The 23,690-nt window shown below is 37.8% G+C and overlaps 2 protein-coding genes across 6 annotated transcripts; one reads left to right on the forward strand and one right to left on the reverse strand.

The window, feature by feature from the left end:
* Positions 1–818: 818 nt before the first annotated feature.
* Positions 819–5,163, forward strand: LOC306878538 (uncharacterized protein; the record flags this gene model as incomplete). Its single annotated transcript, XM_079430975.1, has 4 exons — positions 819–829; positions 1,057–1,412; positions 2,892–2,970; positions 5,040–5,163. The coding sequence occupies 4 exons, from the start codon at positions 819–821 to the stop codon at positions 5,161–5,163; spliced, it is 570 nt and encodes a 189-aa protein (XP_079287101.1).
* A 3,378-nt stretch (positions 5,164–8,541) lies between these two features.
* LOC306878368 (COP9 signalosome complex subunit 7a-like) lies at positions 8,542–18,167 on the reverse strand. Of its 5 annotated transcripts, XR_013784948.1 has the most exons (10): positions 18,082–18,145; positions 17,121–17,282; positions 15,861–15,936; positions 15,513–15,601; positions 13,560–13,762; positions 13,346–13,451; positions 12,610–12,665; positions 12,290–12,513; positions 10,983–11,152; positions 9,354–9,681 (listed from the first exon to the last, which is right to left on the reverse strand). XR_013784948.1 is itself a non-coding variant. In XM_079430678.1 (8 exons), exons 2-8 carry the CDS (start codon positions 17,241–17,243, stop codon positions 9,642–9,644), a joined length of 807 nt encoding a protein of 268 aa, XP_079286804.1. In that variant the 5' UTR covers positions 18,082–18,167; the 3' UTR covers positions 8,542–9,641. The 5 variants fall into 5 exon arrangements, 4 of the variants coding, with proteins under 4 accessions (XP_079286804.1, XP_079286805.1, XP_079286807.1 ...); XM_079430678.1 differs by lacking the exons at positions 12,290–12,513; positions 12,610–12,665 and having other exon boundaries at positions 8,542–9,681; positions 17,121–17,243; positions 18,082–18,167; XM_079430679.1 differs by lacking the exons at positions 12,290–12,513; positions 12,610–12,665 and having other exon boundaries at positions 9,002–9,681.
* Between the last annotated feature and the right edge of the window lie 5,523 nt (positions 18,168–23,690).

The raw sequence follows: 23,690 nt of genomic DNA on the forward strand, positions 1-23,690 counted from the left end.
CGCTGCCTCTTTTCATTTGTCCTTTCTGAATACTTTTTATTTATTTCAGCTGGTCTTCAGAATATTAATAAGCTGCTTCTTTTATTCCATCCGGCTATTTTCGCCTTCAAAATTCATTTATTTTCTTCTCGCTGCCTATTTAATTTGAACCAGTTAAGATGCATAATTAGTGTTTCAATCTTTCCTCCAATCCTCTTTTCCTCCCTCCCTCCTCTTGCTCACTCTCTCTCTCTCTCTCCCTTCCTCTTCCGCACTCTATTTCTCACTCGGGCAATTTCTACATGTCTCTGTCGCTACGGCAACCAATGCTTTTCACCACTTCCAGGCGCTCTGCCTCTCTCCCACTCCCTTCTTCAGTGGCATGAGGTAGGCATGTGAGCCGATATCTGTCTTGAGAGTTTGAATTTGCATGTTTCTTAGTGTGTGTAGGTGTATTTGTGAGTGTTGCCTGGAAGTCAGAGTGTGCCGTCAATCTGGATACAGATGTTGAGTTTTGTTTGACGGCTTGAGAAGAGGCTTGACACGGGGAACGCATCCACAGGTGTGTTCGCATGTTTGTTTTTCCATGGATCTTGTGGTTTGGTTCTTGATGAGTGTGATCCGTTTTGATCCGGATGAGTGTACATGCTTACAGTATGTGTGTGTTTTTATTTGTTGTCTCAGAGCCAGCAGGGTATTTCTCCACTACAGCCATCTGTTTATGGTCTTTTAGTCAGTGTCAAGACTGAACCCTCCCCCTTCCAGCTCTGTTTCTCTTCTCATCATTCTCATTTAAGAGATGATCGGAGCGGCGAGGAGGCAGTGAACAGGCTGAAGCGATGGAGCGATGGTAAGGCAAAGCGAGAGTGCCGAACAGACTGTTTTGGTTGCACTGTGATCTCAGATCTGACCAGTTAGTTTCCTGCAGCCCGTTGGGTTGCATCAGCTTCTGCTTTAAGTCTCTTTCCATCTGTGCTCGATTCACGCCTCTCAGTTATGTGTTTTTTCCGATCTCTAGCTTTTCCTTTTCAATCCCTCCTTCCGTCTTTTCGTTGCTTTGTTTCTCCTTCCCCCCAGCTCCATCTCTCCCCACATTGGATTCATTCCCCTTTGGAGCTTCCTGCTGGTCACTGTAATTTTTTGCACTGCCACCGGTGACACAGATGACAGAAAGTGGGAGGAGTTGGGCGAAATGCAGATGCCAGTCACGGCACAGGCCAGCACCACTCAGCTGTGGGCAGTGGACTGGGGTCCCACGCAGCCCCTGGAGGATGAAACCCATCACTTGCTGTCCAGTCTGGAGACGGAGGGTTTGAGGGTGTCTACGCCCGAGGACTGGTCGCACCGTCGAGGCGTGGCTGCCAATCAAACGCAACGCCCGACTACGGGAGAGAGGGACAAGATAGAGACAGAAGAGCAGGACACCAAGGAAGGTTGGTATCCGTGAAACGAGTTCTTTATCTGAGAGCTGCATCGCCGACAGGGCTCTGGGCTCATGCTGGTCCCTTATAGTAGAAAATCTGCGCTTGAGGAGAGCTTAGATTTCTCTCCCATTGAGCAGGAGGCAGGCATCAATCCAATCAATACAATTTTACCTGATTATGACACTGCCAACCCTTTTCGCCCCCACAATTCTCTCGCTCCTCTCTCCTGTAACGGCTCCTTGTTGCAAGTCTTTCTTAACACTTTTTCTACATCTTAATGTTTCTCTTAATTGCTTTTTTATAGGCATGTGGGCCATTTGGAAGCGAACTGGGAATGAGTTTTGAAATTCCAGTTCAGTTCTTGCATTTGAGTTGAGGTAGCAATTAGCAAATAGGCCAGAATTTACAATTATGCATTTGGCAGACACTTTTATCAAAAGTAACTTGCATTGCATTCAACATATATGTTACACTGGGTTAATGCACAGCATGGGAATTGAACCCATGACCTTGGTGTTGCAATGCTCTACGGTCTGAGGAATGCATTTTTAATTTAAAGTAGAATCTAAGATGTTTTAAGAATGAATTTCATGCAACTGCTATTCATGACATCATACACACAATATTTTCAGATTAGGTGATATTGTTCAAACAAAGTCCAATAGTAGAGAGTGTGTCTCGGGGTCCTGGTTCTGTAAGGTCAAGGTGCTCTCTGGTCTAGGGTTTATCACAGTCCATCAAGGAATACTTCAGAATGACCATGGCACTCTTGTGAATTAAAAAGCCTTTATAATCAAATGGCTACATCCAAGAAATCTAAAAACTCTCCAAAGTAATAGCCATTTGATAATAAAGGCTTTTTAATTCACAAGAGTGCCATGGTCATTCTGAAGTATTCTTTGATAGGTGATATTGTTATTTGATGTTTGAAATGTAAGTATACATTTGTATATTTTAAATTGTATTTAATATTGAATTTATATGCATATTTATACAAATAATTTATATATAATTATATTAACTATTTTTTATTGCATTTCATATATAATCACATATGAGATTTAATTAAATATATTATAATCATTATACACATATTTCAATTATTATTATTATTTACTTATTTTAAATGTACCATGATGAAAGGAGCTTTATGTTCTAGAATGTAAATTTATTTCAAAGTCTTAAAAAGTCCAACCAAATATATTTTCTTGTCAGGGATGTAAACAAATATTCAAGATTGTGTGGGTACATATGAAAACATTTAGAAATCTGTAATTAAAAACCCATATTTGTAGGGGAGACGTCGTCTTCCACGTCTATTGTTTTTATAGTCCTATTTCTGTTGTGTGACTGTGTTCTGCACATCCTCTTCCTATCATTCCAATTCAAAGTAGAATTTAACATCACATGGGTTTAATTCAAATGTCTGTTCAAAGTGTCCCCTCACTTTGTCTAATTATACTTCTCCTGTGCTATTTCTTTCCTCAGTGGACCCACAGTTTTATGTGACAGTGACGATCTCATCTTTGCTGATTCTCTCTGCGGTCATCATCTCTGCTAAACTCTGGTGAGACGTTTCACCACTCCTCTGCCTGCATGGTTTTGTCATACATCCCCTGAGACAGCTTGCTTCCTTGTGTGAGTGACTGAACAGTCAGTGTATCATAATGGGTTCACACCACAGATTTCCACAAACTTTCAGTCGAGGATGCTTCTGTTCAGTAAGAGTTCCCTGCAGAACTGTTAAAAATGCCATCTGACTCTGCAGACACTAACAGTGTGGACACCTTACAGTTTTTTATTGTGCTGGTTTAATTAGAAATGTAGCCTGGAGCATTGAGGGCCATCAGGCACAGGAATGCATTTATATTTACTCGGACGGCAGCATTCGATCGCATAGATGATCATTAAAATGATATAGAGAGCTGAGGAACGGCCCATATCATCCTGAGAGTAACTATAAACACGGGGCGACAGGTTATGAGAGTGATTTATTACTACCTGCCTTAGTTTATGCTAGAACGTTCCCTTTGCTGAATTCACTTTTATCGCAATGTGTCAAACTCTTCAGTCGACACACAATTATAACCATTTTGACAAAGTGGTGGCTAATTTGTATGAATTCATACAATCTCATTTGTATGTTTTTCTATGATCTGCTTAGGCTGAAATCATACTTTGGCTTTTAAGTGTACACTAGGGTATGCGTTGTTTGTCATCAATATAGTATGCGTACATACATACTATACGTGCACTATACTCAGCTCGCACGTGCCTTCAATGTTTTTGCAGTAGTTTGTCCACACGATGGCAAGGCCTGTTGTTTCACAGTCGATAAAGTAACACCATAGATAGAACAACAAGAGTGCAACAACAACAGACAGCCATGATGACAAGTACTTGTGTGAGGGGGTTAAGAGATACCCGTAACTCTACTTTAAGACATTTTATAACTTCTGGAGAGAAATAGCGCAGACATCGGGCACTGGAAACGTTCTAGTGCGCATGAGTCAACAACGTGTTCGCAAACACTATCAAACTAGCGGTTAGGTTTAAGGCCCAGGTATACTTAGTTTTCCACATTTCCCTTCATCCCGTGCACAACTGAGCGTGCAAGCCTTTCAAAGTGTAGTTGACTTGTTAGTGAGGATAGATGTGTTTAAATAGTTATTTTCAATTTTCAAATACTCACACGCCCTCGCATTTGGGCCCCCTCTCCCTCCTCAGGCCCTTGGAATCATCCTGAACTTCGCAGACACGTGAAATATACTTTCGGCTTTAGGGGTGGACCTTAAATCTTACATTCTAAAAGAGGAATGTTTCTGTACGAAACACAAATTCACACGTGAAATCGCCAACTCGTCAAATGTTTTATCATAAGATTAGCATTCGGATTGCTTCAACCAATCGTTTTTATACTGCGGCAAAGCAATGGTGCAGATGCTACAAATCAGACATTATGGGAATGTTTGCGAGCTTGTTTGTAAGATCGATAGAGAGGTTTAAAACTGTCACATCGCAAACTCCCGACAGGTTTATGTTAATGTGAGGCCGCTGCTCAAGTAGAACTAAGATCAGACCGACGTTCATCTGAGCGAGCCGAGGGCGATTTTATTGCACAATCTACATCTCCGCAATTAATCTCTGTATTTCACACACTTGCCTTGACAGACATCCTCTCGCTCATTTAACAACCCCCAGTCCTCCGTCCATCATCCCATCAGAGCAGAGGTGGAGTAAACTCACTCCTGAGTCACTGAAGATAAGTGCGTGTCGGTGTGGGGTATTAATATTACATGGGACGTCACACCGCTTCTGCGACACTTTGTCTTCCTCGTGGTTGCTGGACAAATATGATTTTAACTGAATATTTCAGCGTCTTTCTCTCTCTCTTTCTCTTTCGCGCACTTTAATTTCCCCCGCTCTGTTTTTTTTTTCTTTCGCTGAAGGCGGTCTATTAAATTAAGCCAGCGAGAGTATGAACTTCCCTCAGTGTCACTGAAGTGTTTGCCTTCTTTCCGTTATACTCTTTAATCTCTCTTTTCATGCCTCTTTCTCACCTTCATCAGTGTCTATATTCTCGATTCGTTCACTGGCTGTCGTCCTAATCTCTCTCTCTCTCTCTCTTTCATTCAGTTACGACCGCAGTTTCTCCCAGCGCCCTCCGCCTCTCTCCCTCGCTATCCCTCGATCCATAGCTCAGGAGGACAGCAGGCAGACTCTGCACAGCACTCCATCCTTCCCCGACAGAGAGAGGTAGCGTGCTTGTGGCTGTAAGCCCGTGGGACAGGGTGCCAAGACTGGTTTAAGTTCTTTGTGTGTGCGTGTGTGTGTGAAAGAGAAAGCCAGAGATAACAAGACTGCTAAGCCTGTCAAAGGGAACAACATAAATAAAAGAACATGTTCCCAACAAATAAATAAACACAACTAGGGGCTATACTAAATGACTGATTTGTTCGTTTAAAATCATGTCAGGGTGTCGGTGAATCCTTATTAAAAGGTTGAAACATTGAAAAGCATTCTAAATATCACAGTAAAAGAAGAATGTTTAGAATATTGTTCATTTGTTGAGGGAAAGACTAGGAATTATGTATATAGGCCTATATAAAACCATGACAATGGAAAGTGGAAAATGTACAGTAAGTGGCCTAACTATTTGAACTGGATTTTCTTGTATTTTCTTTCCTGCATATATTGTTGGAAATACAATCTGTAAATAAATAAATAAATATTAATTTATTATACCTTCATAGACTAATTTAATGTAAAATAAATATGGAAAATGTTATTTTAGTTCCTGCAGATATCACACACACTGAATTTTTAAAATAAATTCATTATGGCGTTTATAATGGTTAGATATATGTATGTAAATAAAAAAAATATATAATTTAATCATATTTATTAAACAAGTAAATGGTAAATTAACTTTAATTAATAGTAATATTACATTCTTATTCTTCCTTTAACTCATTTAGTGATGCAAAATGTACCTGTAAAATGTAAAAATGTGCATTTAATGAAAATGTGTTCAATTTATTAAATTAATATCTATTTAAATTTAACAATGCAGATACCTTGTATGTATGGCAGATTCTGTGTGTGTACATCAGTATGGTATTGTTGTTAGATCAGTGGTATGCCTCGCAATACAAAACAGCCAGTTAGGCGTTGTTGTGGAGGTTTTTCCTCAATTGTTGTGAATATTTCAACAGGAGAGACGCAGAGAGCGAAAGAAAGCGTGCCATCCATGAAATCAGACCCCTTCCTGCTGCTCTGTGCATTTCAGAATTCATCTCACAGTCGATAATAGAGTGAGACTTATTAATTTAATTTGCCGTCTCTTTCTTCATCTCTTTACTCCACGCTGCAGGATACCAGTGGTCAATCTTTGAAGAGCTGACTGTTCCCATATCAAATCAAATGACACAGACTTTGGTGTGGCCGTTGGTGAGAACATGTGGGCAAGCCATGTGAATGTACATTACATGTAGATAGACACATGTGGATATATGGAAGAATACATCTGTTTGGACACTCTGATGGAGACTGTGAGGCTTTGTGGTCCAGTGGCTCTTCATTTCTGGCTGTACCTCTTTCTTCCAGTGCTGTTTGTACAGTAATATTCTCATGAGCTCAACGCAGCCGTTCACAAGGGCTCCGGGAATGCTATGTCCTCTACCATAAAAACAATCATTAGCTTCTGATCCTGGAACAAGCTGTGATGTATGTAGTCATTAATTTAGTAACCGGCGTGACATGCTTGCAGTAGCCTCTCTTTCATGCATACAAAGGTTACAGCCGCCTACCGCTGCCTTTATTGCACTTTGTGTAGCATTTATTTGAGCTTAATGAATGACTGCAGTTATTTTGAAGAGTTAAATATAATTCACATCATTTGTTTATAGTGTTTTGTTTCATATGGCTCAGCGGACTGCAATGACGTCAGCTGATATCTGGAGACACCTCTGCAGTGTTACCTTATAATTTACACTAATTATCAGATGGACGTTTTCGTTAATTTCTGATTCAACATCTGTTGAGGTGTTTGTGAAACCTACGTAATTCTATTCTGAGTGTGTTGTTATGCTTCTTATTAGCTTTATACCATATAGCTCTTCTTGGGCGTCTTTTTTGGTTATCGGCGAGCTATACTTACCACAGTGGTTGATGCGTGTGATGTTTTCATGTCGAGTTTATGGAAAGCACAATTAAGGACATGTATGAAGACAATGAAAAATAAGCTTGGTGCTTCCATGGCATATTTAGTTTGATAAGCAATTAAAAAACCATGCCACACAAGTTTGTTTGATGTATCGCTACGCTAACAACCCATGGCTAGCGAAGCAGCTTGGGGTTTCTTGTTTATGAACCGTAACTATCAGGAGGGATTGGGTTTTTAGACGATAGCAACATTTTTAAATCTGTCCTGAAGTCAGTGTTGCTACCAATTTTACTTCTGTACTTTTGACTAAATTGATAATGAAAGTGAATATTCAACAGGAAAAATTAAGGAAGGACGTTTTAAAGGACAAGTGTGAAAAATTATCTTTCTATCACAGATAGAAAGAGATAGTCTACAAATTTGCAAAATCAGTGTGTGGATAGCTAATTGGCTAATCAATGGTTAACGTTATCCAGTATAGCGCAACAGTGTCTGCCCACTTTATCAGCGGGCTTAATTTCTGAAGTATTTTTCCCACTCTTTTTCCCTCATAGGGATTTAAAATAAAGTCTTTAAAAGTTACAAGCCATGAACCAAATCAACAAGGTGAATCACATCATTACAAACTTTCATTTGTAGCAAAAAAGTATTTGAAAATCGGACAAAAGGACAAAGATGCAGGACTGTACTTGCATTATGCATTGTGAATTATTAAAAATAATGCATTTAAAGATGTTGATTATAAATAGAAGTGAGATATTTTATGTTTATTGCAAAATATGCATATATATGTTCATTTGGGAGTTTAGGGAGACTGACTCTAATTCATTTTTGGCAGTGCTTCATGGTAATGTGCAGGTGGTGAATTGTTCTTTTGGCACCATTTGCTTCACGATTCTATGATTATTGGAGATTTCTCTGTAAGAATCGTGAGTAATTTAGATTTTCACCAAAAACAAGTCTCAATAATGCAGATCGAGTGCTTCAACAGAAATCTATAACAACCTCGTAGCTCACAGTAGGTCTGGCCTTTATAGTTTATAATTTATCATTACAAATCAGTTCTCTAATGGAGAAATTGAATGGGATTCTTACTTCCAGAACCTGACTTTGCATTCTATAGCCTGTGTGGTCTGTCTTAGTAAAAGGAGCAAGTTTGTACATTTGATTTACATTTAAAGATTTTTTTTCCCCTTTGAAATTATGAATTGTTCACAATATGACCAAGAACATATATAAAAATGGTCAGTTTTACATATTGATACATTCTCACTTTAAACCAGAAGTAATATAAGCTGAATTTTCCAAGGAAATCATAATCATCCCCTCTCGAATAACCATGTAACTCATGAAAAAAAAAAAAGAATTACAACAAAGAGGGGAAAAAAGAAACTAATGTGCCATTATAGTTTATGGGCATATCAAGATTGAATTCTCTCGTAATTTTTCACATCATGCACAAGAAGAGAGGTTGGAGGTTTCACATCTTTTATGTAGCACTGCCTTAAATATGTGATTCAATGTACTATGAAGTCAATAAAAAGCCATCTCTGGTGTTTTAAAACGTGTTTCTTTGGTGTGGTGTTTGAAAGGACTTCCTATATGACAGTGACTCATGCAATCACGCACGCCAAACAGCAAGGCCAAAGGGACACCGCAAACACTCATTAGCCATCGCACAGCAACAAAACACCAGGACACAAAGATGCTTCACACATTCACTTCAGACACACACGCTGTACACGTAAGCTGCAAGAGTTCACAGCTCCCATCTGCTCAGAGCTGAGAGACTGAGAAACAGTGAACCTCAGTCACACTGACTGAAATTAACACCACTATTTATAGAGAGAAACAAGAGTGTGTGTGCGCAGAAAGGATCATGGAATTTGAGGTGGACGGATTTCTGCAGACAGAAAGAGAGGAGGCAGGGGTTAATATAAAAGTAGATCATCGCTCTCTGCTTTTTATTGTTCTCCTCATTTCTAAGTGGCTACCACAAGTTAATCGCTACCATTACAGACCATTATTCAGGACAGAGAGAGAAACATTGCTTTAGTCAGGCAGTTAGTTTATGGCTGGATAAAGGGCATTTCGCACAACACAGTGGTGGGAAAGAGCGTATGTGCTGAGAGTAAGAGAGGAAACCAGGATGTTATTTCAGGACTCCAACATTAAAGTGTGGCTAATTAATGCCATGACCTCTTAACAGACATGCCCCCATTGAGACGAAACATTTAGCAGCACTTAACATTAGAGGAAAGGAAACATGAAAGCCAGAGACTACACAGGGTGACAGATGGATATCATTTATTCATTGGCTTCATCAATTTACATCCAGATTTAATAACGAACAAAAAACAAACACGCAAAGGAAAAGGAGTATGTCAAATTAAATGACATTTACAGCACACACACGAACATAAACGCACCCAGCGTCGTGTAAAAGTTGTATTAGACTATGATGGTGGATTGTGTCTGAGAAGTGGCAAAAGGTTTATTCATCTGTCTATCCAAGCAAGCAGTCCACACTATATCTGTCTGCAAGTGGGTAACTGAAGATTTGGGGCTTGAGATCAATTTGACTTTGACCAAATCTTTCCGCTCCCACGAAGCCTGAAAAATACAGAGAGAAAGAACTGTTCAGTGAGAATTTGATATTATAATTATTTTCCTTGTGGCTATAAATGGTACATATTTTAATGTTGAAGGATTAGTTCACCCAAAAATGAAAATTTCCTCACCCTCAAGCTATCCAAGATGTAGATGAGCTTGTTTCTTTATCGGAACAGATTTGGAGAAACTGAGCATTACATCACATGCTCACCAATGGATCCTCTACAGTGAATGGGTGCCGTCTGGTACAGACTGGGACTTTGGCCAGAAGTCAGTTTAAAGTTAAAACACCTTAATGATGGATTATTTCTCGCAAATACACATCTTTTATCATCACAAGATGTCAAATGATGGACTGGAGTCATGCCAATCACTTTATTGAGATGTTTTTTTATCAGCTGTTTGGACTCTCATTCTGACGGCACCCATTCACTGCAGAGGATCCATTGGTGAGCATGTGATGTAATGCTAAATTTCTCCAAATCAGTTCCAAAGAAAAACAAACTCATCTACATCTTGGATGGCCTGTGGGTGAGTATATTTTCAGCAAATTTTCATTTTTGGGTGAACTATTTCTTTAATTATCTGACCCTATTTATGCTCATTTTGAATGCCTTAAAAAGGTGCAAGTCTAAATTGTGAATGATCTTAACATGTAGCTTAGCTAGGACATGCCTTTAATGTATTTTCCTAATCATATTTTGATAATTACATAATTATTATTGGAAAATGTGCAGCAGCTTCCCACACGGACAAGGAGTAGTCCTAAAATGTTATGACGAGTCTCCACTGAGATTCCTTTAAAGCCTTGGACTCAGATTAATCTGTCAGATCAGCCCTGAATAAATTATACCTCTTCTTAACTGACATTCTTCATTCAAAAAGAAAAAGCAGTGGTGATCAAAAGCCCTCTCTCTTTCCAGAGCACATCCTGACATGAGATTTCCAAACCAGGACAGAGACAATTTTAAACTCACTGAGGCTTAATTAGGACTATAAGCCTGTGGGTGATTTCTAATACGTCACACTTAACTAAAGGCAGGAAGCAGTACATAAGCTCATTGAAACAGTGCACATAAAAACTCATAAATCATATTCTATGTGCTTAAAAATGCCATTAGTAAATATTAACTCCCTGGGATGTATGATTTATGGGTAGTGAGACTAGTAGCTTTAATAGCAAAAACTGCACAGGGCTTTTTAATGTAAACCACTGTGATGTTTTCTAGAGTTATGATACATTATAGAAAGACAGTGGAAGGGATTCTGAAGCAGTAAACCCTAAAATGCAGTTTACTTACCCTTTGACCTTTGAGCTCTTTTTTCCTGGTTGCCGTGGTTCCTGAGAGGAGGCAGGGTCTCTTGGCTCAGCTGGCTGGTCTGCATCTTGATTGGATGCTGCTCCAGCAGAGGCGGGGCCAGATGATGGGGAAGCAGAACTTGCCTTGAGGGTTTTTTGTAGGTTTGATACCTAAATGAAGAGGTGTGAAAAAAACTTGTCATTGAATCCAGGAGCTGTCAAAGTGAAATAAAAATTAACTCTTTAGATATACAGTGAAAAGATGCTATATTACTACACAGTATACTCTATACTATAAAAATAAATGTATAGTAAACACTTAAAACAACATGCTGTATACTAACATAACCAATAAATATGGTCATTTTGCATGTTTTATCTCATTTTTCTATAAAAATGTCTTAAAAGGCCATGACATGAGAAATCAAATATGCTTTGCTTATGTTTAATCAAGCTCCAAAAACAACTCGTTTGGATATTGTGAGATTCGTAACATCATACAGGTATATTTGCGTATGACCGCTGCCAGAACAAGACGTTAAAGAATAGTTATACATCATTGCACCATATGCCCCATCTACTGGCGTTCAGTCGCTTAACAGGTGAGTTTTTGTGCAAAATAATTTATTAACATTATAACTGAACCTTAAGGAACATTAAAATAACAAAAAATCCAATCACAAACTAAGCACACACTATCTATTCTGAACATAGCCTTTATATACTTAAATGTTTAATTTTACATTTAAACACATAAAACTGCTTTTATGTGGGTCGATGAACTAATGCTTATTTTTGTTTGCAAATCATATACAAAATGACTTGAATATACTTCTTCAGTGATTAACATGCTTTAGATTCCTGAGTTGACATTCATTTTGATATTCTTGGGGGGCTCAAAGTAAAAAAATAAATAAAAAAGTCAGGGTGATGCAACTGTCCTGAAATCATAATGAAGAAAAAAAAAAGCTTCAAAAGAATGAATTTCATCGTTTTCAAAGTAGTTTGGCACAATTTTGTATTATTTATATAAAATATATTTATATCTAACTAACTGTCTATTTATCTGTATACAGTGCTGCTTGAAAGTTTGTGAACCCCTGGCAGAATCTGTGAAAATGTTAGTCATTTTAATGAGATCATACAAAATGCATGTTATTTTTTTATTTAGTACTGTCCGGAGTAAGATATTTTCCATAAAAGATGTTTACATTTAGTCCACAAGACAAAAAAAAATAGCTGAAATTATTAAAATAACCCCATTCAAAAGTTTGGGAACCCTTGGTTCTTAATACTGTGTGTGGTTACCTTGATGATCTACGACTGTTTTTTGTTTTGTGATGGTTGTTCTTGAGTCCCTTGTTTGTTCTGAACAGTTAAACTGAGCTCTGTTCTTCAGAAAAATCCTCCAGGTCCTACAGAATCTTCAGTTTTCCAGCATCTTTTGCATATTTGAACCCTTTCCAGCAGTGACTGTATGATTTTGAGATCCATCTTTTCACACCGAGGATGATTGAGGGACTCAAACACAACTATTAAAAAAGGTTCAAACATTCACTGATGCTCCAGAAGGAAACACGATGCATTAAGTGAATTTTTTTTAATTTGAAGATCAAGGTAAATTGTACTTAATTTGTCTTCCGGGAAACATGCAAGTATCTCCTGTTGCTTCTGAAGGGCAGTACTAAATGGAAAAAAATATATTTCTACAAAATAAGAAAAATTTGGACATCTTCATCCTGTTCAAAAGTTTTCATCCCCCCCAACTATCACAAAACAAAAAAAAAACAGTTGCGAATCATCCAGGTAACCACCAGTATAAAGAACCAAGGGTACCCAAACTTTTGAATGGGGTTATTTTAATAATTTTAGTAATTGTTTTGTCTTGTGGACTAAATGTAAACATCTTTTATGTAAAATATCTTACTCAGAACAGTATTAAAAAATAGCTTCTAAAATAAAAATAGTTGTATTTTGTTAAAACTATTCACATTTGCACAGATTCTGCAAGGGGTTCACAAACTTCCAAGCAACGCTGTATGTATATATATATATATATATATATATAGATAGATAGATAAATATTTAACTATTGTTAAATATCAAATGTATTCTGAAACCTGGAAAATAATGATTAAATGTGTACACTCACTTATATACAAATTGTAAGGGAAATATAAAAATGTTACTTTAAACATGACTTTTGTGACTTTTTAACTTGATATCGCATTACATTACATTTAAGGGTCATTTGAAGCGCCAAATTATGTTAAAAAAATGTCAAAATCACATGAATACTACTTCACCATAGACATTATATCATACTGTATGTCACTTAGGACGGATAAAGATGCACACACAAACCTCTGTTTCCACTTGAACTTTGACCTTGAGTTGGCTTTCTCTGTACTGATTGGCTCTTGACACCTGCTCCTCAATGCCACACAGAACTGCTTCACAGCCTGCACACCTAGGAGAGACAAACACAGAAATAATACCACCAGCAAGGCATTTTCCTTTTTACATCAGCAACAGAATCCATCACGGCATACTGACACAAACACAAATACAAGCTTACCACTCCTGCAGTGTGTTGGCAATGTTGGGTAATTCATTGGGGCCCAGGTCTCGACCTATACTGCAATCTACCTCGACCTGCTGGTTCCTCTGGTCCAGTTTCCCATGGATAATGTCACTGTAAACAGCCTCGATCAGCAGATCTTCCAGCTCACGCACATTCTTCAGCTCTAACTGCTGGAGCAGTAGTGAATACGGCAGACACTATCCAGAGAAAGAGGTTTTTTTTGTTTTTTTTTGTACAGGTACATCTCTCAAAAAATTTGAATATCGTGAAAAAGTTAATTGTTCTTGTAACTTATTTCAAAAAGTGAAACTTTCATATATTTTAGATTCATTACATGTAAAGTAAAACATTTAAAAAGTTTTTTTTTTTAATTTTGATGATTAGAGCTTACAGCTCATGAAAGTCAAAAATCAGGACCTCAAAATATTAGAATAGTTACATTTGAGTTTCAATTAATGACCATCCCTACAGTATAAATTCCGGGTATCTCTTGTTCTTTGAAACCCCAATAATGGGGAAGACTGCTGACTTGGCAATGATCCAGAAGATGAACATTGAAGCCCTCCACAAAGAGGGTAATTCACAGAGGGTCATTACTGAAAGGTGTGGCTGTTTCCAGAGTGCTGTATCAAAGCATATTAAATGCAAAGTAGACTGGAAGAAAGAATTTAGGTAGGAAAAGGTGCACAAGCAACAGGGATGACCGCAAGCTTGAGAATACTGTCAAGCAAAGCTGATTCAAACACTTGGGAGAGCTTCACAAGGAGTGGACTGAAGCTGGAGTCAGTGCATCAAGAGTCAGCACGCTCAGACATCTTCAGGAAAAGGGCTACCAAGACACTTCTGAACCAGAGACAACGTCAAAAGCGTCTTACCTGGGCTGTGGAGAAAAAGAACTGGACTGTTGCTCAGTGGTCCAAAGTCCTCTTTTCAGATCAAAGTAAATTTTGCATTTCATTTGGAAATCAAGGTCCCAGAGCCTGGAGGAAGAGTGGAGAGGCACAGAATCCATGTTGCTTTAAGTCCAGTGTGAAGTTTCCACAGTCAGTGATGATTTGGGCTGCCATGTCATCTGCTGGTGTTGGTCCACTGTGTTTTCTAAAGTCCACAGTCAACGCAGCCATCTACCAGGAAATTTTAGAGCACTTCATGCTTCCTTCTGCTGACAAGCTTTATGGAGATGCTGATTTCATTTTCCAGCAGGACTTGGCACCTGCCCACACTGCCAAAGGTACCAAAAGCTGGTTCAGTGATCATGGTGTTACTGTGCTTGATTGGCCAGCAAACTCGCCTGACCTGAACCCCATAGAGAATCAATGGAGTATTGTCAAGAAGAAGATGAGAGACACCAGACCCAACAATGCAGATGACCTGAAGGCCACTATCAAAGCAACCTGGGCTTCCATCACACCTGAGCAGTGCCACAAACTGATAGCCTCCATGCCACGCCGCATTGATGCAGTAATTCATGCAAAAGGAGGCCCAACCAAGTATTGAGTACATATACAGTAAATGAACATACTTTTCAGAAGCCTGACATTTATGTTTAAAATATCCTTTTTTATTGATCTTATGTAATATTCTAATTTTCTGAGACACTGAATTTTGGGTTTTCATTATCTGTGGGCCATAATCATCACATTTTTAAGAAATAAAGGCTTGAAATATTTCACTCTAAATATATGGGTTTCACTTTCTGAAATGAGTGACAAAAAAATATTGACCTTTTTCATGATATTCTAATTTTTTGAGATGCTCTAGGGTAAATTAAAACTCCTCATTTGTCCTAGTAATATTACAAAGGCTTGATAAGAGAATATTGGTTTCGTCAATCATGCAGTCAATAACACTAATAGCCCATACTGTTAACAGCTGTGAGCTGATCATAACGGAACTCATTAAAAACAGTGCTAATAAACCCTCAGTCGAGAACGGATGAATCACTACCTTTAGATTGGAGGCCAGGCTGATGATTGACAGGTGACGGAGTTTGTTCTTCTGGGCGGGTGTGAGTTCAGGAAGTGAGGCTGCCCTCTCTAAATGGCAGACATACATTAAATTAACATACATTATGACCATCCGCACAGCCGGAAGGAAAACAACTGATTACATTAAAGCCCTGGTAAAATCTGCAACAGAATATGGGCCAGAGACTCGCGTTTCCCCCTCACAGGAGTTAACTTATTTAGCAAGGCAAAGGGCAGCATATACAGTCTCATTCTAAGTCAGAGCAGGGAATGAACCTGCCACCTCAGGGGGCCAATATCTGGTCAGATCATTTGTTGTCATGGTTACCTTTATAGTCGCAGTAGGTTCCATACGCAAAAAGATTGAGAAGGTGGTACACTGGAGCGTGGGGACCCGTCTCTAGCTAGAGAGAGGGGAAGTGAAGTGCAGACAATGATTGATATGACAAAGTGTTGAAGTATTTTGTGTTGAGCAGGTAAACACTTTAGCTGGGCTCTGTAGGAATGACGGTGCGATACACGAGTACTCTGTGAACTTGTGCATGTAATGCACCGATGATGACATCTGTTGACTTGCCAATTTGTTTTTATTACAGCACTCCTAACAAATATCAGTATAATAATATATAATGTAATAAATATATATGTTATGTTCAAAAGTCTGGAGTCTGTACTCTTTGCCCCAAAAGAAAGAAAGATAAAGATATTTAAAATAATCAAAATAACAGTGAAGACATTTATAAAATAATAGATTTTCTTTCAAATAAATGCTTTTCTAGTCAAACAATAATGAAATAAATGTTGCATATTTTCCACAAAAATATGAAGCCGCACAACGAATGTTTCTTAGGTAGTAAATCAGCAATATTAGAATGATTTCTGATGGATCATGTGACACTGAAGACTGGAGTAAACGCTGCTGAAAATTCAGCTTTGCCAACACCAGGATAAATTACATTTTAAAATGTCTTAAAAAAAGTTATTTTAAATTGAACTAATATTTCATGTTTTTATTTTGGATCAAATAAATGCAGCCTTGGTAAGCATGAGAGACTTCTGTCAAAACCATAAAAACCCCCACAAACGTTTGAATGCTAGTATATTACAAAATTTAATTTTAATATATAATGTACTATAAATATCTTTATAAATGCATTATGACCAAAAATATGGAATGCTCTGAATGGGCAAAAAACACTTGAAATGGCAACCTGACTGTTTGAATGTGACTCAAACCATAAAAAATATGATTTCAGACTTTAGATTGATCAGATGCCCTGTGTACCCTTGTTTTTTTATATCCCATTCAAATTAAGTTTGTGTAATATGCTCTTGAAAACTTTTCAAGAGTATTTTACACTAATCGGATTTGAATGGGATATAAAAAAAATTGAATTTGGTTTTAGACACCATGGCGAAACGCATCAAGAAAGAAAACAAAACGGCTCTGTGCTTGAACAGATGTTTAATCGCCTTGACATTAAATATAACACACCAGCGCTGCCATTTAAAATAATTACATTTGACACAGAACTCATGTAAAGTCATCAAGTCAAACTGAAATAGATTTTTCAGCACAAAAACTCACCTCGCGGACGTTGGGCAGTTCTAGTATGTCTGAGAAAACATAGAGGCCTGGGGTTTCCAGTAGAGAGCTGATGGCCTGAGCCAGAGCTGAACCTGAGAGAGACAGCAGCTGATCCACCTCCATCTGACAGAAAGAGAGTTTAAACAACTCAGATCCCAGTTTCTGAAAGCATGAGGTAAATATTCAAAGCTAAAAAAAACAAGTTTCACAGACAGAGAGGACTATGTTCAGACTTAAAAAATGCAAGAGCTGTTCTTATTAAATCTGTACTTGCAAGCCTCAATAACTCATGTACAATAAACACATTTCATAGGGCTTGTTAAATTGATGTTGATCCACAGCAATATGCTTTCGACGACACTTTGATGCAGGAATTTAATATGACAGGTGGTTCGTGGTAAAAATAACTACATTATCAGGGCGAAGTTCTGCTTGATGCACTTTCATGATGATTAAACAAGGCTGCCAAGTGCACTAGAAGATTACAGCTCTGAGACAGCCAAGAAGAGATGTATTTACATGCACTTGATACAATGAGATTATTTAGGAGACTACAAATGATAACTAACACGCATGCATGTAGAATAACAACACATTTGAAAACAAGCAATGTTTTATTAGTGAACAAAAGTATAATTTTTTTTCCTCGACAAAGTTACTAGGTATTAGTACATTAATTCATATTCTAACCGTATGTTTACTTTATTAACTGGAATCTAAAAGCATTATGTGTTGTTTAATACTAATAAACATAAGTTTAAGAGAATAAACTAGTCAGCCCATGCTCAGTACCCGGTATGAAGAACATCAACACACCAGCAGCTAGGCCTTGCCGTTGGTAAACTATGGTCTTACGTAAACACGCGTCGTTACATACTTTGCCAAGTACGCTTAAATGTTTAATATTAATATGCGACCGCATTTCGCGTGGTGAAACGTGCAGAAAAAGCGGTATATTTACCTTATTTACAAAGACTGAGGTTGTTTGTGTCAACTGTGGTGCCACTGCTACTTCCGCTAGCAAGCGTGCTGCGACATGAAAACGTGCTCTCTGATTGGCGGAGAGGTGGGCGTGGCTACAGAGCGATTGTGAGAGTGAGCGGATACACATCGCCCCCGTGTGGTTAGTGATTACGAAGTTTGGAAAGAAATAATGACATTTAGGCTATATTAAATTTGTTTACAAACCAATATGCATTTCGATTAAGTATTTAGATTAAAACATGTATATATTATTATTTATCTTTACCTTTAAGACTTTTAATACAGTTTTCTGGGAAATATGACATCTAACTATTTAAGTAATTACAGCCATTCTTTTCAACCTGAGAGAGGGGGGGGGGGTATTTATTTGTTACAAATAACAAAATGCAACCAATCATATAAATCTGCATAGTTAAGAGAGGAAAAGTGCAAAACTTTTCAAATGGTGGGGAAAAAAGTGCTTTTCATATCATTTTTTTTTGTCATTCCATTAGTCAGTGTTTTGGTGGAAAAGCTAAATATATATATATATATATATATATATATATATATAATCTTTCAAGGAGAGGGTGTGTAATAAATAACAAATAAGTGAAGTTATATGAACCCTTGGACGTTTTTCTGATTAGGAGTGTCAGTGGACAATAATGAATGGACAGTATATGCCTATATAAGTAAATATACTCACATTATTAATTCCGACAGGTTTCCTGCCAGAATGCATCACGTCAGCACCTAAACATCAATAAACAGGATATGTGGAAGATGTCTGTCACCTTGTACAGTATATATATTTATATATATTTAATTATTATTATTTTTTATTGTATACAAGTGCTATAGTATAAAGGGTGAAAAATAAATAAAGACACCTTTATTTAAGTTTCCATTACAACATTGACTGCAAACATATTGACATACTTTATTATGGTCATGACTTATAATGTATCAATTTGCAAATATTTAACCAATGAAAAGTGTTAAATAGCTTGCACATGGAACTTTATCTTATAAAGTCTTACATCTTGCTTCCCAAACTTGGTCCTGGAGGCACCCCAACACTGCAAGTTTTGCATGTCTCCTTAATCAAACACATCTGATTTAGGTCATCAGCTCATTTGTAGAGACTCCAGGATCTGAAATTGGTGTGTCAGAGAAAGGAGACATGCAAAATGTGCAGTTTTGGGGTGCCTCCAAGACCAGGGTTGGGAACCACTGTTATAACATGTGATTTGGCCAAATGACAGAAAAAAAGACTGCCTGATCTGATTTCAGTCTGTGAGGATGATGAAAAGACTGAAACAGAAAATAAGACAGAAATCATATGACAGACTTTACTACTTTCAGTAATTTGAGTTAAATGGGAGAATGTTGCAGTAAGAAAAAAAAAGTTAAGAAAATACTATTTCAGTAAGTCTACTTTAAATTTTCACATTTAATTAAGTTATTTGCCATTTCTTTGTCATTCTTTGTGAAATTTGCTAGCAATTTTTCTATCCATTTTTTTCTGTGTACTTCTGCTTTACTGGAGTCTTTCCCCTTGTCCAAATACCCACACTTGCGTTTATCACATAATTTGAGACACATTAATTTAATTGTGCCGTTTGTTAGGAACCACAGAGCAACCATTAACGTTTATAAAATGATTTACAGGTGCAAAGAATTCTCCATCTGAAAGTTTCATGTGCACATAATTATCTTTAAGTTCAGCTAATGTTCATTTCAAAGAGTTTGAGTTAATTTCATTTAAGAGCAAAATATAATGTAAACGAAACATGTAATTTATAAAAAAAAATTGGTGCAACTGTCAGTTGCTCTCTTCTGTCTTTAGACACATTTTAGGTGAAATGGGTTTAGACTTCATGGTGACTTGTTGTCACGAACTCAGCCTCTGTGGCTCCCTCCGATCACCACCAGAGGGAACCCTCACCTGAGTATTAACTCTGTCATTCGGACTTCATTTCCCATCACACCCCGTACCTGAGACTGAATACCTGCACAGGTGTTCCCCATTGACTGGTCTATTTAATCTGCTCCGCTCTTGCTCTCATTGTGAAGTCTTGTTCTTGCCATGTAGACATTTCTGAGCGGTTTTCCCGTGTTTGATTTCCTTTTGCCGACCTGGACTGTTTACCCGTTTATGAAAGAACTCTGCCTGCCTTGCTGATCTGTTTTGTTATCTGTCTGCCGCCTGCCCAGACCTCTAGCCCAAACTCTGTTTATGATACCTGTATCCATGACACTTTGTCTTTCTGTAGTGTTCAGCAGATGTTCTCTCGTGTAGCTTAACCACCAAACCTTAGCTGCAGAAGCTAACTGACCAAGGAACTGGTGTGTGTGTGTGTGTGTGTGTGTGTGTGTGTGTGTATGTGTATGTATATATATATATATATATATATATACACTCACCTAAAGGATTATTAGGAACACCTGTTCAATTTCTCATTCATGCAATTATCTAATCAACCAATCACATGGCAGTTGATTCAATGCATTTAGGGGTGTGGTCCTGGTCAAGACAATCTCCTGAACTCCAAACTGAATGTCAGAATGGGAAAGAAAGGTGATTTAAGCAATTTTGAGCGTGGCATGGTTGTTGGTGCCAGACGGGCCGGTCTGAGTATTTCACAATCTGCTCAGTTACTGGGATTTTCACGCACAACCATTTCTAGGGTTTACAAAGAATGGTGTGAAAAGGGAAAAACATCCAGTATGCGGCAGTCCTGTGGGCGAAAATGCCTTGTTGATGCTAGAGGTCAGAGGAGAATGGGCCGACTGATTCAAGCTGATAGAAGAGCAACTTTGACTGAAATAACCACTCGTTACAACCGAGGTATGCAGCAAAGCATTTGTGAAGCCACAACACGCACAACCTTGAGGCGGATGGGCTACAACAGCAGAAGACCCCACCGGGTACCACTCATCTCCACTACAAATAGGAAAAAGAGGCTACAATTTGCACGAGCTCCCCAAAATTGGACGGTTGAAGACTGGAAAAATGTTGCCTGGTCTGATGAGTCTCGATTTCTGTTGAGACATTCAGATGGTAGAGTCAGAATTTGGCGTAAACAGAATGAGAACATGGATCCATCATGCCTTGTTACCACTGTGCAGGCTGGTGGTGGTGGTGTAATGGTGTGGGGGATGTTTTCTTGGCACACTTTAGGCCCCTTAGTGCCAATTGGGCATCGTTTAAATGCCACGGCCTACCTGAGCATTGTTTCTGACCATGTCCATCCCTTTATGACCACCATGTACCCATCCTCTGATGGCTACTTCCAGCAGGATAATGCACCATGTCACAAAGCTCGAATCATTTCAAATTGGTTTCTTGAACATGACAATGAGTTCACTTTACTCAAATGGCCCCCACAGTCACCAGATCTCAACCCAATAGAGCATCTTTGGGATGTGGTGGAACGGGAGCTTCGTGCCCTGGATGTGCATCCCACAAATCTCCATCAACTGCAAGATGCTATCCTATCAATATGGGCCAACATTTCTAAAGAATGCTTTCAGCACCTTGTTGAATCAATGCCACGTAGAATTAAGGCAGTTCTGAAGGCGAAAGGGGGTCAAACACAGTATTAGTATGGTGTTACTAATAATCCTTTAGGTGAGTGTGTATATATATATATATATATATATATATATATATCTGCAAAAAAAATCTAAATATTGATAAAAATCTTTTTAAAGTTGTCCAAATGAAGTTGAGATTTACAGTAGGAAATTTAAAAAATATTTTCATGGATCATGATCTTTACTTAATATCGTAATGATTTTTGGCATAGAAGAAAAATCAATAATTTTGACCCATACAGTGTATTTTTGGCTATTGCTACAAACATACCCCAGCGACTTAAGACTGGTTTTGTGGTCCAGGGTCACATATTTAATTTGTTATAGAATTTACTATATTAATAGTAATCATTAATAGTATATAGAATTTACTATATTAATTTTAAAAAGTAATTTTGTGCACAGACTTTTTCAAAAAAGCAATTCAGTTCTAATTTTGCTCAATATTCTGACTATGTAAGGCTTTAGAGCATCAATAGAGCATCAATATTTCTATCAAACATCTGGAACAGTTAAACGACAAATTCCGTACCATAGTACTGAGTATAGTATAAATATATTTCGATTTTACTTTTAATTACGCCCCATAAATACTTAATTTCAAATTCAATCATTGTTTTGGCATAATCACTATAAAATATTAGTATGTGTATATATATATAAAAAATTAATTACTATATTATATAAAGCATTTTACTCTCACTTTTCAAATGTGTTCAAGAGACCTTGACCGCCAGAGCTTTGAACAGATTGGATCTCCACCTTGTTTTCATGATGCCAAAAGCACGCTCAGTGATTGAACGTGCCTTTTAATGATAATGATTAAATCATTGCTGCACTCTACCTTGTGGCATCCTGTATGGTGTGACTATTGCAACTGGTGTTTCCAGACAGGGGTAGCCTTCGTCACCTGAAAGAAATTACCCCTTAGGTGGGTATTCAGCATTAAGGTAAATTGGGCTGGTTTTAAAATCCTTGTGTCGTGAACAGATCCAGGATAACCAAAAAAATAAATTTGGGAACACCCTGTATCATCACATATAGCTTGCATTTGGATTGAATAAAACGGTTTGTAATTAAAATAGTCTTCCTTGTGTGTATTTGGTGGTTTTATGAGAATGCGGCACCCATCAATGGCACCAACTGCTTTACTGAAGGCATCATGCTGTACCAAACAGGCAAAGCCTTGACAAATGTTGTCAAGCTGATCTCGCCATGGGTAACATGATTTTACCCTCCCTTTTTTTATTTGAGCAGTGATCTTGTGCAACCCTGTGGACATGAAGACAGACTGTTGACTTAGGCATGCAGAAGATGTTTGCAGTCACTCTGTAAGATGGTCCGTGAGCCAGCCAATAAACAAACAATAAAACCTCCAAGTTGTGTCCCCAACCATGGTCCCCTGTTTGCATTAGTTGGATCAAATTGTTAATTGATGTCCGAGAAAGACAGAAATTAGAATGAATGTCAGCATGTTCATCAAGTTAGAACAAGAGGCATGACTTTATTTATCACTGCATATCTTGGTGCTGTTACCTAAATTCACAAAACACAAGACACACTTATTAATTATTCTTTAACAGTCATTGTGATTCGCTGTTTACTAATCACTTAGTTTTTGTCCGTCTAAGAATAATAAAAAATTAAATATATGAATAAAATGTTAAATTAATGAATTTAAATTTAAAACATAAATTTAAATAAAATTAGTTTCAATTTTACAACAGACTGTCATTTGTTGTTTTCAGACAGACAAAAACTTAACAAACCGCGTATCCCAGAAAATATATTTCACATACTAATTGCAGAAATCAAAGTTAGGTCAGTAGTAACAGTGTCATTGGGCCTGGAACCTTGGGCCCAAGAACTGGAAAATCTGGTGCTGTCCATGAGAATGAGATGCTACTTCAAACAGCTGGTGGACACACAAGATACTCAGTGTGGCTTTTGATAATGACCCCTTTGTTCAGGGACTCATTATTCCATTTCTGTTAGTCAAATGCA

The sequence above is a fragment of the Barbus barbus genome (assembly GCF_936440315.1).
Source record: "Barbus barbus genome assembly, chromosome: 12".
In the NCBI taxonomy this organism is placed as follows: Eukaryota; Metazoa; Chordata; class Actinopteri; order Cypriniformes; family Cyprinidae; genus Barbus; species Barbus barbus.

What these genes read in the sequence shown, in the direction of transcription:
- LOC306878368 (XM_079430678.1), bottom strand. Translation starts at nt 17,243, where the DNA reads ATGGAGGTGGATCAGCTGCTGTCTCTCTCAGGTTCAGCTCTGGCTCAG. An exon ending in AACCTACTGCGACTATAAAG is followed by an intron (nt 15,602 to 15,860) that starts GTAACCATGACA and finishes TCTGCCATTTAG; the next exon opens with AGAGGGCAGCCTCACTTCCT. An exon ending in AAGAGCTCAAAGGTCAAAGG is followed by an intron (nt 9,682 to 10,982) that starts GTAAGTAAACTG and finishes TGTATTTTTCAG; the next exon opens with GCTTCGTGGGAGCGGAAAGA.